The 17834-nt window shown below is 40.8% G+C and overlaps 1 protein-coding gene across 1 annotated transcript in view; it reads left to right on the top strand.

Annotated features, from left to right (window-relative positions):
* The first annotated feature begins 808 nt into the window (after positions 1-808).
* Positions 809-17834, top strand: part of LOC134209148 (mucin-2-like) — a 60953-nt gene continuing 43927 nt past the window's right edge. The window contains exon 1 of the mRNA XM_062685129.1: positions 809-1424. Coding sequence (XP_062541113.1) covers positions 809-1424 — 616 coding nt within the window. The remainder of the gene's footprint in view (positions 1425-17834) is intronic.

Here is a 17834-nt window from a genome sequence, read left to right as displayed (position 1 = left end):
CCAAACTTTAGAAACTCGGAATAAATCAATACCACTGCAACTAAATCGAGTGGAAAGCAATATTCCCTTCTTCGGACCGTGAAGCAAAGCGGCGCCCGTTGTAAAAGGAAGTGGGAAACTCGCCCGAAACTACCCCATAACAACAAGTGTTTTACGATTGTTTCCCTAAGCACATAAATATACACATTGACTCACCTATATTGGTCCCCTGTCGACGTCTTACTTCACCCCCTGGCACCTGTGTTCGCCGCCACCTTCACTGAAACCACCACCCACCCCCGCCTCAACTGCTTCGAGCGCCGCAGCAGTACTCTCACCCATACAACAGCAGCACTAGACCAGTACGAAATACAAACATTTCACACCAGGAAAAATCAACAACAACTCAAACCAAAGGAAAACCATCAAGCCCGAACGAAAGAGCGCCAGGTCAACCCGTCTCGCTTCGGTGCCCATGCGATCCGCACCAACACCAACCAAAGGGCAAGTGAATCGCGAGTTTCCCCCAGCTCCAACATCCTGGCTCGCGGCGCTGCTTGGAACCATTGGGCCCATTAAAATATATTTCATAAATCCAACAAGTGTGTTGTTCTTTGGAAGTTCCCCTTCCGCCTAGTAACATCAATCTCTGACTTTGGCTTCGGCTCCGGCCTGACCTGGCACTAAAAGGTTGCCTAAAACTGAACGCTCCACTGGCTACTGGCTGCTTTTTATCGATCTATCAGCCGTCACTTACGCAGGTAGCAACCTGCCAGCCAGCATAAATAACACAATATTGGAGGACGTGGATCAATCCAAACAACACATCATGCCTCGTTGCTACATCGTCAAGAAGCAAATAGCCGTCCCGCCCCCGCCAACGTCCGTGTCCGTTATAGCAGCCGGCGGTGCTGGCGGTGGGGTTATTCCCTACGGACGGCTCACTACTAATGGCGTTCCCGTCGCCATCCATCCACCCCAACAGCAGCAGCAGCAGCATTTCGGAGGCAGCAGCCAGATTACGATTATCGGCGGGGGTGGGGGTGGCATCGGAACCAGTGCAACGGAAGTGGGTAATGTGATTGTGAAGCACACCAGCAGCAGCGGCGCTGGCAATGGCACAGCAACTGCAGCAGTGGTCCCAGGGGGAGTGATCTGTAGCCCCACCCCGGCTGGACCACCCGGCACCGGAAATGTGATTATATTGAACAACGTAAGTGTGATCAGCAGCAGTGGCGGTGGCTCGGGGCCACTGGGAAGTGTGATTAGCGCTGGTCCGGTCACCGCTGCCAGAGGAGGGATGGGAATGGGTGGCAGTACGGCCACGGGCGGAGTGATACAACGAATAGTGGATGATGCGGCAGGGCCAACCGGGCCGACCAGCCCTACGGAGGCTTGTGTGGCGCCGATCTATTACACCAATTTGAGCACGGAAAATCAGAATGGTGAGTCGATTTAGAACATTTCTGGGAACTTTGTATTGATTGAGTTTATCGTGTCAGACATGTTATGCGATGGATATGATGGATAGTTCTATCGAAGAATTGGGTAGAATGTATGTGCACAATGACTTTGTAAGACATTTAAACTGTATAAACCGTGAGACCCGCGGACCACGTAAGTGATAATTTGAATACCCCTAGCGGTTAGAGGTACTTTAAAAACTCTTTTTACACTCGAAATTCGAAATAACGTTCCCTCTACATGGGGTACTACTAGATATTTCGAACGTTCTATGAACAGAATTCATGCCTATATGTATTATTAGGGGAAGTGGGGGTAGCACGCCCATAGGGGTTAAAACGCGCCGCCCCTGAATAAGGTTAAATATCCCCATTTTGATTATTTTCAATAGTCTATACGATAAAGCAATGAAAAATATTGCCATTGGATACATATATTTCATGATTTTTCTCTAGTTATACATGAAAAACTCGAAAAAACGATTTTTGCGTGTTTTGATGCAATTCTAGCTCGGTGGAATTTAGTCTTTCTGTCGCTGTTATACATTGATAAATTAATAATTGAGCCATGAGCCATGCTGCTTACTCGTGTTCTTTATGTTCCACACGAAATCGTCATCAAAAATGGTTTTAAAACGGGCCTTCAAACTTCTGAGGTCGGTGTGGGGCATTACGCCCATGCTCATTTCGTATGACCGAAACAGCTGAAACATTCGGTTAATTGCCTTAATGTAGGCAATTAAAATGAAAATCAGTACGATAAGCACATGCGCGTTTTAACCCATCCACTGGCGCATCTCACCCCGCATGGTTTCAAAATCATTTTTTTCTGGTGCTTTTTAAAAATCAAATTTCTGTGCAATAAAATGGACAATTAGATATCTGTTATCGGTAGTCAGTCGCAGATATGCTGTTCTTCAGTATGCGCTGATGAAAACTGGCTGAAATGGTGGTTTTCATTGATAAAAATGGCATTTTCCTTAACGTGGGCGTCCTACCCCCAGTTCCCCTACCGGTTGTTATGGGTTCTAGATAGTCAAGGAACTAGATAGAGTCAAGATCGGCCGATCCGTAGCAGATGCAGATATTAAAGCCTAAACAAGCTGGGGGACCCAATCTTGGAATAAGCTTACACGTTTTGTGTTTTGTCTTCAATCTTACTTCTACCTTACCTGATTCCAAAAACTGTAAAACCCAACGATGATAATTTTCCAAGGCAGAAACAGAACCAGAAGCAAAGGATGACCAACAGGGTTTGCAGAAATCGCTCTCAATAGATAACGAACAACGATAAAAGAGAGGCAAAAACTGTTCCGAATCATAACAAGCCATGATAACAAATTTATCAAACTTCTATACAAGTGCGAAAAAACAGCTTGCGAAAAAAGTTTTCCGCGGTATGCTACATATCGTATATGTACACAGAGATGATAAGTGAGAGACTTGTTCTTTCTCTTTAGGATTCAATCCCTGATAACCAGAAGTTTAGGATGAGTTAAAGAAAAACCGATGTTTACTGTCCAACATCCAGAATCGAAAGAGAACATTTATTCTTCGTTTTTAGTTTATAAAACCTCCCGAAGAGTTACGGCGGTTAGTTTACAATTCTAATTTATTTATTGTACATAGTCTTATATTCACCTATATACACTGAACACAACAGTTCTTTCCCCTTAAAAATAGTTGTAATAATTTGGATTTAATCTCATAATTATTCTTTTTAAATTTACAATAATTCGATTGGTGTATTACAATTCATTTGAGTCACCATTTAGTGTATACAAAGTTTGTATCTGAATTCGAAATTTTAAGCCTTTTTGATCGTCTTAAATTCGGCTTGCCAAGTACGCTTAAAACTTCATGTTTTCGTTTTGTTTTGCCTCTTGCTTTATTTTCGATGGTATTTCCCTCAGGAAATCCCTTGAACGGAGCTTCATCTTCACTATAACCGTAATCTACCTCATCGTTAACGTTGCACTCATCGTCAGCAGCCGAATCCTGCCGAAAATCTCCGGCGTGAACCAAAGCATTTGGCCGAACCATCGAGTCCGACGATTTATTAATTCGTAGCTGTTTCCTATGTGCGTTTGTTCGAGCGCTTCCAATTTCCACCTGGAACATGTTACGAGAGATTTGTTTTAAAAATACAGCTTTAATCCATCTTGAAAGATTGTGGGGGTTATGGTTCTTAAACCAAATTCTATCTCCCTCCATTAGATTAGTAAAAGGATCAGGTTTGATCGCAAACCTAAAATTTTCCTTTATTTGTGGTGTTGTTACATCATGTAGAGGATTACAATTAATATCCGTTAGTAAATACTTTTTATAATGTTTCTTCGGATTTATCAAGTCAATCAAAAGTTTTGGTGTAAAGAAAAAAACCTTTTTTGATGGAAAATTACCATCAATTTTAGAACAATTATTTCTGTAATTAATTAGAAATAAGTTTATCTCTAAACAATAAAAACTTTTTTAGAACATCTTTCGTGGTTTTAACCAATCTCTCCGCCTGACCATTACTAGCAGGGTTATACGGAAGACTTTTCAGTACATCGATACTTTGATTTTTGAGAAAACTTATAAAGGAATGTGAGTTAAACGGAGGACCACCGTCAGACACTAAAACATCTGGAAGCCCATATCGTGCAAAATATGCAACTAGTTTTTTTAAAACTTGTCCATGATCTGTCCCTTTCCTCATCCATTCAATTTCAAGCCATTTAGAAAAACTGTCGACGATCAATAGAAAAGTATGATGTTGAAAATAAAAGAAATCCACATGAACTCTACTGAATAGTCGTGTTGTGTGCGTCCAACAAGACGTCATCTTTGACTTAGGAACAATCGTCATTCTATTACAAGCGTCACTACTCGCCACATATTGCTCTATATCTTTATTAATACCCAACCAATAGACAAAAAGCCTAGCAAACTGCTCCATTTTTACTATTCCTTTATGGTCGCTGTGTAATAAGCTCAGGATTTTGTTCTACATTACTTGAGGTATTACTACCCTCTCCTGAAACAACAAACACTCATCAACAATTTCTAAATCATGCTGATTAGAAAATATGTTGGCAAAACGTTTATCAACTTTTTCTGGCCAACCATTTCTTACAAAGACAATAATCTGTATTAAAAATCCATCGTCTTTTGTAAAATTTGCATCAGTTTTAAAGTCTAAAGGCAGTTCTTTACCAAAGTTTAAGCTTTTTATATACTCAACATCATATTCTTCCGGAACTAAATCATTTAATGGGAATCTAGAACAGATATCCGCATTGCCCATTTTAGCTGACGGCCTATATTGTATATCGAAGTCATAAATTGAAAGTTCTAAAATGTATCTTTGTAATCTAGTAACATAAATGGAATGTTTACCCTCTTATCCCTAAATATTCCAACAAGTGGTTTGTGATCAGTATAAACTTGGAATTTTTGTCCCTTCCATGAAGTCTCTAGCTTGTTTTTCATTTGCGTCTCAAATCTAGGCAAATGTTGTAATATCTCCTAAATGTCCTGGAGTTTGTATCAAATAGTCTAGCAAATCAACCAAGGCAAGGTATCAACCCAATAATGTCTTCAAGTTCCACTTACTTCACAAATTCAGGCATATGAGATGTTGAAGGATATCCAAATTGTCCTGGAGTTTGAAACAAATGGCCTACCGAATCAACGAATGCTTCCATAATATCCTAGCCGCAGTTTCAACAAAATTATTTCCTCCGAGTATTTGTCTTTCACTTGCGTCACAAATCCAGACATATCATATGTTGGAAGATCTCCAAATTATTCTGGAGTTTAAATCAAATGGTCTACCGAATCATTCAAGGCTTCCATGAAGTCCCTAGCCACGGTATCAACTCAATTACGTCTCCCGAGTATTTGACTTTCTCGTGCGTCACAAATCCAGGCATATGAGATGTTGTAAAATCTCCAAATTGTCCTGGAGTTTGAATCAAATGGCCTACCGAATCAACCAAGGCTGCCATGATGTCTTCAGCCACGATATCAACGCAATTTAGTGGACATAATTGTTTTTAAATTACTTTCCAAATGAACCACGATCTTCAAATCAACCCTACCTTGAAATATGTCTCCAGCAGATGTTTTATCCAATCTTCCGAGCCCATGTTTGGTATATAAAAATGCGATGTTATTAGTCCCCCAAATCGCCCTGGATGTGGATCAAGTTGTCTGTCAACCAAATCAACCTCGCCTGGAACTATATCTCCAGCGAAGGTATGTATCTAATCATGTCTTCCGAGCTCATGCACACATTTAGTCGAGTCAAGTACGAGACACTAAAGAAGGCCTCACATATATGGTAAGTTACAATTAAAAATTGTCCTATGACAAGTGATTACCCAAATCATGCAGCTAGGGATGACAGTGTACCGGAGTGTGAGATTTCTGCTGTCGTGACTGGTCCTACGTAGTACTTAACGTACTCCTCCCAAAACAATACGCTTTACGATGCCTCTCTGAAATGTTTTCGGTTCCCTCATTTTCTCGATTCAAAGAGAAAAAAAACCGAAATAAACCAGGTAGTAAGTGATCTCTCCTTTCTTCTGTTTAACCAAAACACCAACCTTTTTTGATCGTTTCCCCATTCTCTTCATAACTTTTGAAAGCGATGACCGTCGACTAGAGTGTGCCAATTACAGAGGGATCACCTTTCTGAACTCGGCGTACACAATTCTTTCGCGTATTCTGTTTAACAGACTGACACCGCTAGAACAGTCCTTCGTCAGCGAATACCAGGCAGGTTTTCGTGAGGGTCGATCAACGACGGATCAGATGTTCAGCCTGCGGATGATCATTGATGAATTCCGGGAGTACAACTTGCAGACTTACCAAAGTTCTTGTTGGTGTATCGGGTAACCACCCCCTCCCCCTATTTTTTGGCGATAATGGACATCAATATGCTTGCCTATACGTTCCATTCTAGTGTCTAGTGTCTAGTGTCTAGTGTCTTCTTCCGTTTACCTCGAGGACACCATTACTAGGACCTGATTGTACCAATTTGATCAATGATGATCGGATTTAACGTGACGTGCCCGAAATTAGACTTCGACTGACAAAGTGATGTTCTTAAAATTGAGGTTTTAGAGTAAAGTTTCATTAAGACAAATATACACTGTCGAATGATTATAATAATAATAATAAACAATAAACATCATAAGTAAAGTAATCAACTCATATACCTGGATTTGTAATGCAAGTAAAAGACCGAAAACTCGGAATTCATAATTGGGTTGGTAGCGCGGCTGGGGACATCATGAAAGCTTTGGTCGATTCGATAGACCATTTGATTCAAACTTATGGTCAATTTGGAGATCTTACAACATCTCAATTGCCTAAAATTGCGACGCAAGTGAAAGACAAATATTCAGAGGACATAATTGGGTTGATGCCGCGGCTGGGGACTTCGTGGAAGCCTTGGTTGATCCGTTAGACCATTTGATTCAAACTTCAAGACAATTTGGAGATTTTACAACATCTCATATGCCTAGATTTAAGACGCAAGTAAAAGCCAAATACCCGGAGTACATAATTGGGGGCATACCGCAGCAGAGGACATCATGGAAGCCTTGGTTGATTCGATAGATCATTTTGCTCAAACTCCAAGGCAATTTGGAAATCTTACAATATCTCAAATGCCTGGATTTGAGACACAAGTGAAAGATAAATACTCGGAGGACATAATTGAGTTGATACCGTGGCTAGGGGCATCATGAAAGCTTTCGTTGATTCGATAGACCATTTTACTCATACTCCAGGACCATTTGGAGATCTTTCAACATCGCCTATGCCTGGATTTGAGACGCAGGTGAAAGACAATTACTCGGAGGATATAATTGGGTTTATACTGCGACTGAGGACATCATGGAAGCCTTGGTTGATTCGATAGACCATTTTGCTCAAACTCCAGGGCAATTTGGATATCTTACAACATCTTAAATATTTGGATTTGAGATGCAAGTGAAAGACAAATACTCGGAGGACATAGTACAGCACAACTTTAGATGTACTCATAACGCTTGAGTAGGGCTATATTTTTGTCCAAGGGTACATTGCTCTAAATATTACATATGAGGCTGGATAGTGAAAACTCTCCAAAATGTCACGTGTCATTTGACATAATGTCATTTGAATGACATTTTGCCTCCCACGCCTCAGATCACATATTTACAGCAATGTCTTGTTAGACAAAGTTTTAGGCACATTTAAGCGCTATAAGTTCGTCATACCTCAGGAATGATGGCTACCTTCAGAAAAAAGTTCTGGGAAAATTATATAACCGAATGCAAATGACATTTTACAACACTGGTAGGGTTTATACTACGGCAGAAGACATCATAGAAGCCTTAGTTGATTCAATAGACCATTTTACTCAAACTCCAGGACAATTTGGAGATCCTACAACAACTCAAATGCCTGGATTTGAGCCGTAAGTGGAAGATGAATACTCGGAGCACATGATTGGGTTGATACCGCGACTGGGGACATCATGGATGCCTTGGTTGATTCGTTAGACCATTTTACTCAAACTCCAGGACAATTTGAAGATCTTACAACAACTCAAATGCCTGGCAAGTGAAAGATAAATACTCGGAGGACATAATTGGGCTGATACCGCGGCTTGGGACATCATGGATGCCTTCGTTGATTCGATAGACCATTTTACTCAAACTCCAGGGCAATTTGAGATCTTACAACATCTCAAATGCCTGGATTTGAGATGCAAATGAAAGACAAATACTCGGAGGACATAATAGGGTTCATACTACGGCAGAGGACATCATTGAAGCCGTGGTTGATTCGACAGACCATTTTACTCAAACTCCAGGACAATTTGAGATCTTACAACATCTTAAAAGCCTGGATTTGAGACGCAAGTGAAAGAAAAAAACTCGGAGGACATAATCGAGTTGATACCGCGGCTGGGGTCATCATGGAAGCCTTGGTTGATTTGGTAGACCATTTTATTCAAACTCCAGGACGATTTGAAGATCTTACAACATCTCATATGTCTGGATTAGAGACGCAAGTGAAAGACAAATACTCGGAGGACATAATAGGGTTCATACTACGGCAGAGGACATCATGGATGCCTTGGTTGATTCGATAGACCATTTTACTCAAATTCCAGGACAATTTTGAGATCTTACAACATCTCAAATGCCTGGATTTGAGACGCGAGTGAAACATAAATACTCGGAGGACATAATTGGGTTGACACCGCGGCTGAGGACATCATGGAAGCCTTGGTTGATTCGGTAGACCATTTGATTCAAACTCCAGGACAATTTGGAGATCTTACAACATCTCATATGTTTGGATTTGAGACGCAAGTGAAAGACAAATACTCGGAGGACATAATTGGGTTGATACTGCGGCTGGGGGCATCATGGAAGCCTTGGTTGATTCGGTAGACCATTTGCTTCAAATTCCAGTACAGTTCGGAGATCCTAGAACATCATAATTTATTATCACACATGTTTCGTATATAGTTTACATTTATTTTAACAAGTTCACAGAAGACAACATGCTTGAAAACATTTTCTGAAGCTTTATACATCGTGTTACTACACGTGGTTCCTAAAGGTACCGAATTATTATCGTATGCATAGTAGGGATGCTCAAAATGTGTTCTTATGTTCCAGGTGATGTATTTTATTTGTTATTTTATCATTTCCATCATCACTATATGAATAGATATCATTTTTGGTAATGAAATATAAGTATATCTCCAAAATCGCATTTTTCTAAATCCGTTGCTTTACTCCCACAGCTCTAGTGAAAAATTGAACACCCCTAGATACAATATGCAATGTCCAGAAACTAGAAGAGATGGCTAAGAGGTTGAGCTTGAGCTTGAACTTGATTGACTGCTCGTAGTTGCTACTCCATTATGACCAGATCAGCTGTTCTTGCACAGGGAACCAACAGATGTTTGCTTGGGACTAGCACACATCTTCAATGTACAAGTACTGGTGATCTCATTTGTTAGGTCATACTGGCGCCTGCCACGTCAGAAGGCAAGTCAATGTAGGGAAGTGGGAGGAAATGATGATACAATCACTCGCCCACTGCAAGCCGAATATACCTCTGCACTTGCCACGAGTTCATGCGGAATTTGTTGGAATTTCTGGGTTAGGTTGGAGAGGCAGAGGTCCGTCTTGGTTAACGAGCTGCCAATGTGATAGATAGGAGAAGGTAACTGATGGAATTTCTAATTGGATGTAGGAAACGAGCTCTATAGTTCATTTCCAATTCTAGCAGATTACTGTTAGAATACTCAAGTTGAAGGTATAGGAATAGTAATGGAAACGGTATGGAAGTCCATTTCCAGTCTAGCGATTGCTAGAATATGAGAAATAAAGAGAAAGAGACAAAGTAGGAGAATGGAACGGACCTGGGATTGAATCCACGACCTCCTGCGTATGAGGCAGAAGCAGTAGCCATATGACTACAAAGCCCGCTTCTAAACAAGAGGGATCACGCGCTGAACTGATTAATTTTATTACCGGCCGCGCAATGCAGAACACAATATTTCGTCCGACCACGCGATCGTTCTGCTGTCCGAAACAAGAGAGATCACGCGCTGAACTGATTAATTTTATTACCGGCCGCGCAATGCAGAACACAATAATTCGGCCGACCGCGCGATCGTTCTGCTGTTCGAAACATGAGAGATCACGCACTGAACTGAATTATTTTATTACCGGCCGCGCAATGCAGAACACAATAATTCGGCCGACCGCGCGATCGTTCTGCTGTTCGAAACATGAGAGATCACGCACTGAACTCCAGAAGAGATGGCTAAGAGGTTGGCGAAAAAACTGAGAAAATCGGTTGAAAAACCACTGAGATATAGCCATTTGAAAATTTAGTTTCAACGATTTTCTGAACGAATGAATCCTAGTGTTAATCACGTAGAAAATCACGAAACAATGCAATACATCTCGTTGAATATAATTTAACAACACATGCCGCTTACGCATCCGACTGTTCTGACCTCGTGTGTTTATTGCTTAACCGGCAATGTTTACATCCAGCACCATGTTTTCGGCTTCAGGCGAGTTGTTCGTGGATGACAGCCGTTTCATGGGGGTGTTTGAATCGTATGAGTAAGAAACCTGAAAATTTGATCAAATCTGATTCATAGTGTATTGCTTACATCTGCAGAGTTTCATATTTATTCAGACAGTGGTTCCAATCATATCGTCAGAACAAGAAATTGCCAGTGAAAAAATGTTGTGCACCTACAATCAAAATCCGAAGGCGTCCCACCGATCGATAGCAGAACACTTAGGGTTGCAAATTCAACTGTATCTCGTGTAATAAAAACCTTCAAGGCGCATCTGAGTGTTCAAAGGAAGGAAGGGAGTGGTCGTAGAAGCGGTTCAATGGACAGTAAAATGATCAGGAGTGGTAGAACAGCTCAATAAGTTTCCAAACGAAATGTTGCTAACAAGTCCGAGGGGTCGGTTGGTTTCGTGCACAAAACCCATGAAACGTGCTGGGTTACATGTTTACAAGGTACAAAAAGCCCCAAACCGAAATGAAAAGCATAACACCACTGCAAAAACCCGCGCCCGGAAACTTTACACGAAGTTGTTCACCAAATCCTGTTGCATCGTGATGGATGATGAAACCTGCGTCAAGGCAGACTTCCGTCAACTTCCTGGGCATGAATATTTCGTTGTCAAGTCCAAGTTCGATATTCCGGAGGATGTCCGAACAAAGAAGTTATTAAAATTTGCTAAGAAGTCAGGCGATTTGCGGATGTGGTGAAGTAAGCACTCCCTTCATTACTTCCGGAACATTCAACAGTACGATTTACACCGAATAGAGTCTCAAGAAGCATCTTTTGCCATTCATAAGAAAACACAAAGTATCAACACTGTTCTTGATCTGGCATCTTGCAACTACGCTCGCAACGTATTGCAGTGGAACCGAGCAAACGAAGCTAAATTTGTGCCAAAAGATATGAACCCACAAAACTCACCGGAACTTCGCTCAAATGAAATATTCTGGGCAATTGTAAAGACGAAACTTCGAAAACATCCTAAAATTATTAAAACAGAGCTGAAGATGAAGAAATTTTTGAGAAAAAACAACAAAAATATAGGAAAAATCGATTGTACAAAATTTGATGATTGGAGTGAAAAGAAAGGTGCGCGCATTCGGGATGGGCAATGAGATCAAATGAAACAAATGTTGTAAATCATAACTTATTAAAAGTGTTTCATTCTCTGAAAATCTCAAGACAATCCGATAATCGATTTAATTTTGGTGAGTAAATATGTGTGTGCCATTTTTATCGAATGCACCCTTTAGCCAGTTCGTGAAAGAATCCTAGAAAGTGACAGTTTCGACTATTCGCTACACTCTGAGAAAAATCTATACTAAATAGATTCAAAGTCATTCTAAATCGCTATTCGCCTGGTTGACCCCGTCTTCGTTTACGTGCAGGCTATACTTGATTAGTATAACTTTCATTTATAAGACAATAGTATAAAGCGAGTATATTAAAACTAGTATTTGCCGGCCTAATTTTATTTTTGTTTTGAACTTTTTACTGTTTACAAAAATAACAAACAGCTTTGAAACATTTCAGAAAAATTTTATTATTCAAGGGTATACAAAAATATGTACTATATACTTAAAACTTTTAAACAAAAAATGTTTCGAGGCGATATGAGCAACCGAGTGGGCAACGCAACAAAACAAAAGATCGATTTATATTTTTCTGGTAAAAGTGCCGCAGATCCATTTTCTGACTGCTGGCATCGCACCCGATGGCACCACGATCATTTCTGGTTGGCGTAAGATGTTCGCTGACCCTTCGTTGGTGACTTAGCGTAACCTTTTCATAGTTAGTTCTTACGGATCCTCCGGAAACGTATTGGAACGAACAACGTGCCGGAAGCGTCGTTTTCTAAAAATAAGCACTATAAGCGATAATTTCGTCGAAAACCATTTTGAGCTTACCTTTATTTTGCGTCTTCTAAAACATCGTATAGCAAACATATCAAAAGATGGTGGGTTGTCGTTGATTCGGTGGCAGTTGATAATGTGGGAACAGATCCGGGTCCAGCCAACGCCACTTTAAATGATGAAGGAACATGAACAATTGTTTGCAGTAGATGGAAAAATGTGCTTTCAACCTCTTTCAATAAATATCACAAGGCGATCAATGCATTAGTAAAATAGTGTTGCCTTATTCGGCGGTAGATTATATTATATTTTTGAATAGATTACTTTTTAAACTAAGCCTAGAATAAACTTTGCAAATATAAAAAAGTTTAATTTTTATACTATTATAGGTTTTTTCTATTTCTGAGTGTAGTGTTGCCTTTCCTATTTTAAGCTCCGTTCATACCGCCGCGAGAGCATTGGCGATTGGCGCTTTAATGTTGCATGAAGAAGAAGAAGCAGAAAGATGATAATCAAAAATATTCGCACGGGAAAACATACGAAGAAATTTTTGAAACACTTCTTTCAAATTATAGAAGCAATTTAATTAAAAACGGTAAGCAGTACGGGGTTAGTCTTATTTTCTACTGCACAATAAACACAATATTTCAATTTTAAATTTTGTTCTGTGATATCATACTTAATACACAGTATAAGAAAAGTCCAACCCCGTACTGTTTACCGTTTTTAATTAAATTGCCTCTTGAATTTCAGTGAAGAGTTTCAAAAATATCCTCGTATGTTTTACCGTGCGAATTTTTTTAAATATCATCTTTCTGCTTCTTTTTCTTCATGCATTTCTTCGTATGTTTATTGCTTAACCGGCAATGTTTACATCCAGCACCATGTTTTCGGCTTCAGGCGAGTTGTTCGTGGATGACAGCCGTTTCATGGGGGTGTTTTATAGTCAATATTTATGTTTGAAGCACATCATAAATGTAGTTCAAGCATAAAAGCGGCCATGTCGACTGTGCAGCGTTGTTAAAAATAACTGTGAGAATCAATTCTTAACTTGATTACACACTAGAGTGGGGCGCAGTTATATGGAAAAACGCAAACTTCGTCCGATCAAGTGAGATCAAGGTTTTTCTGAATTATGTTGGGACCCCAATCAACTGTGCAAAATATGGGTTCAATTGGTTGCGCCCTCGCATGCCACATCGCGTTTTAAATTTACATGGAGATTAGTATGGGAAAACGTACTTTTATACATTTTTGCTATTAGCGGCTTCAATTTATCATCAATCACGTGGCTCAATACGTTAGCATATAGTCTGGAAGATGCCGAAGTACTTTGCCGAAGAAGGTACATAGCTGGGAGGTCTACAAAAAATGTAATCACGTTTCGAAAATTGATTGTTCAAACCATATGCAAGAAATCAATGTTTCTGCCAGCACTACCTGACGACCTGTGGTTATCGAAGGGCAAAACCCATCTTCCTTCTTGTCGGATTTTTCTCTTTGTGAAATGATTCCGGATAGCTCCCATTAGCTCTATAGCCCTATAAGATCAATTATTTTGAAATAACACTCAGTTAAATTATTGGTCTACGTAGTTCGGCAGTGCTGGCAGAATAAACGATTTTTTGCATATGGTTTAAACACTCAATCTTCGAAGCGTTATAACTTTTTTCGTGGACGTTCCAGCAACGTGCCTTCTTCAGCAAAGTTTTTCGGCATCCTTTGGGTTATACTTTAACGCAATGTGCCACTCGGTTTTCGATGAACTGAAACCTATAGTAGTAGAAATGCAAAAATATACGTTCTCCCATATTAATTTCCATACAAACTTCAAACGCGATGCGGAAAGCGAGGAAGCAACCAATCGATCCCAAATTCTGCACAGTTGTTCAGGACCCAGAGTGGCTTCGAAAAACCATTGATTTGAAAAAATGACCATGACGCCCCACTCTATTACACACTGCCGTAATCTCCAAAAATGGTGTACTCATCGAGCTTCTTAACAGAACAATACAAATCATGTATGTTGTAAATTGTCACATACGTCACTTTTTCAGATTACGGCAGCACAGCAGTTGTACAATCGCCTAACCACATCGAGATAAGGAGAGATCGAAGAATGGAAGAAAAAATAAAATGGGTACTTGATCGAAAACAGCTCTTGGCTACGAAAAACGACAATACAATACCAAATTTTCAAAACGACTTATCTGCTTTTGTAAACAAAGATTCGAACGTCAATTTATCGAATCTGAGGGCACTCCCACGCAATCCAACACCCTCAGCAGGTAGCCGAAGTCTTCACCTATGTGTTGATGGTGCTGGTTTGCGTGGGAGTGCTCTCAGAATCGACGTTTGAAATGATAATTTAGTATTAAATAGAAATGTCATTTCTTGTTTTTGATATATTTGTTATTGCTCAAAGATGGTCTAGTAGCCTAAACATTTGAATAAATCGACGTAGGGAGAGAGAATCCTGTCCAGAACACAACGAGAACGGGATAGAGATATGTCGAGATCAAGGCCCTTTCGTATGTATAGGTTAATCGACTTCGACAGTAGATGGGAATAACCAGCGTGGAAGGGGGGGGGCATTTATTTTCAGTGCAAAACGTAAACAAACGAGCATATATCCCATACAAAAATCCAAGAAAACCGTTCACGTAAGGGACACGTGCCACAGCCTGATATGTGTAAGGACATAAACAGGAACCTTCTTACAAACGAGCGTGAGATGATTCAAAGGTGGTGGCAGCACTACGAAGAGCACCTGAATGGCGATGTGGCAGACAACGGTGGCGGTATGATAATGAACCTAGGAGCATGCGCGCAGGACATGCGACTTCCAGCTCCGAATCTCCAGGAAATCCAGGAGGAGATCGGCCGGCTGAAAAACAACAAAGCCCATGGAGTTGACCAACTACCAGGAGAGCTGTTTAATCACGGTGGTGAGGCACTGGCTAGAGCGCTGCACTGGGTAATTACCAAGGTTTGGGAGGATGAGTTTCTGTCGCAGGAGTGGATGGAAGGTGTCGTGTGTCCCATCTACAAAAAGGGCGATAAGCTGGATTGTAGCAACTACCGCGCAATCACATTGCTGAACGCCGCCTACAAGGCACTCTCCCAAATTTTATGCCGCCGACTAACACCAATTACGAGAGAGTTCATGGTGCAGTACCAGGCGTGATTTATGGGTGAACGCTCTACCACAGACCAGGTGTTCGCCATACGTCAGGTATTGCAGAAATGCCGCGAATACAACGTGCGCACACATCATCTATTTATCGACTTCAAAGCCGCATATGATACAATCGATCGGGACCAGCTATGGCAGCTAATGAACGAATACGGATTTCCGGATAAACGGATACGGTTGATCAAGGTGACGATGGATCGGGTGATGTGCGTAGTTCGAGTTTCAGGGGCATTCTCGAGACCCTTCGAAACGCGTAGAGGGTTACGGCAAGGCGATGGTCTTTCGTGTCTGCTATTCAACATCGCTTTGGAGGGAGTATTACGAAGGGCAGGGATTGACACGAGTGGTACGATTTTCACGAAGTCCGTCCAGTTATTTGGTTTCGCCGAGGACATTAATATCATGGCACGTAACTTTGAAAGGATGGAGAAAGCCAACATCAGACTGAAATGCGAAGCTAAACGGTTTGGACAAGTCATCAACACGTCGAAGACGAAGTACATGATAGGAAGAGGATCAAGAGAGGTCAATGTAAGCCACCCACCACGAGTTTCTATCGGTGGTGACGAAATCGAGGTGGTTGAAGAATTCGTGTACTTGGGCTCACTGGTGACCGCCGATAACAATACCAGCGGAGAAATTCGGAGACATGGCAGGAAATCGTATGTACTTTGAACTCCGCAAATTGCTTCGATCGAATAGAGTTCGCCGCCGTACCAAACTTATTAGACCGGTAGACCGGTTCTCTACGAACTCGAGACCTCGACGATGCTCGTGGAGAACCAACGCGCACTGGGAGTTTTCGAAAGGGAAGTGCCTCGTACCATCTGTGGTGAGGTGCAGATGGCGGACGGTACGTGGAGGAGGCGAATGAACCACGAGTTGCATCAGCTGTTGGGAAAACCATCCATCGTTCACACCGCGAACGATGTATTGCACAAGCCACTCCGGCCTTAGTCTGGTAATAATAATAGTATACCATCCTGAATCTTCCGCAAGTGTATAAAACGTAAAATGCACATTCAAAGTGACTTGCTTTGATTCAAGGAGATATATTGCGATAGTGTTCCAAATTTTTCCCACAATGATATTTTTAAGCCTAATTACACTTGAGGGTTACATATGTTTGTCTGTGATGAAACAGAATGATTAGCCTGTTAAACTAGTACTTGTTTTGTTGGCAAAGGTTACATATAGTGTGGTGAAGAAATGATTTAATTTGATTTGATTCGTTGGTAAATTTTATTTAATACCAGTCATGTCGAAACGGAATTTATTCATGTCACGGAAGATTCCTTTCCCACATTGCTCTGTTTGACAAGTCAATCTCAAAACTGGCGGTCATCAATTGACCTGCTGTGAAAGCACCGATGTGAAAACACGTGGGACGCTCCTTCCACGTTTCCACCGTTTTTACGTCACACAGGATCCAAATATGTGACGTGACAGTAATGAGCTCACGATAAGAACTTGAATGGATTAATTCAATCAACATAACTGGCCGCACGTTAGCATGTGCGTGTGTGGAAGCGTGTGCGGTATTAAAATAGTTTCAATCAGACAGAGAACATTCAGCTACCAACGTTCACCATTTTACTTCACTGTAACGTCACCCAAAACCACTATTTGATGACGTACCCGGAAATAGCAGTTATCAGTGGGAAAACGGTTTCAATCAATCTAGGCGGCGGTCATATGAAGGTGAATTCTACCCGAGCAGGAGAAATTGGCTCAATAATACTTAATTCTGTTATTGATACCATACTCTGTTATGAACTAGCCCTGCATAAGAGGTAAAATACCAAAGGAATAATACCAAAAACTAATATGCACAATACTTAAGCCATAACAAACTCAGTTATTAAATTGAATTTCAATACCAAATGCATAACCAATTATTATTCGTTTGGTATTGAAATACCCAAGCATGGTATGCCTCAAGTATTCTGCATATAAGTTTTTGGTATTATTTTTTGGTATTTTACCTCTTATGCAAGGCTAAATCATACCAATTTCTGTTATCGAGGTCGTCGCTCCTGCTCGGGTACAGATAATAGACATTTTCGGTATGTTGAGTATGGATTTTTAAATGCTCAAAATTAACTCAACTCGAGAATTTCCTAAACCTTATCTGAACCCACGTTGATCAAAGTTTAATTGCATCTGCTCATCTCACTGGCCGAATTATTGAAAACCACAATGTGTTTCGAATAAGTGAAAAGGCCTTACTGAAGCAGGGAATGAAA

The sequence above is a fragment of the Armigeres subalbatus genome, chromosome 2, assembly GCF_024139115.2.
Source record: "Armigeres subalbatus isolate Guangzhou_Male chromosome 2, GZ_Asu_2, whole genome shotgun sequence".
NCBI lineage: Eukaryota > Metazoa > Arthropoda > Insecta > Diptera > Culicidae > Armigeres > Armigeres subalbatus.
This window is presented reverse-complemented; position numbering and strand designations above follow the sequence as displayed.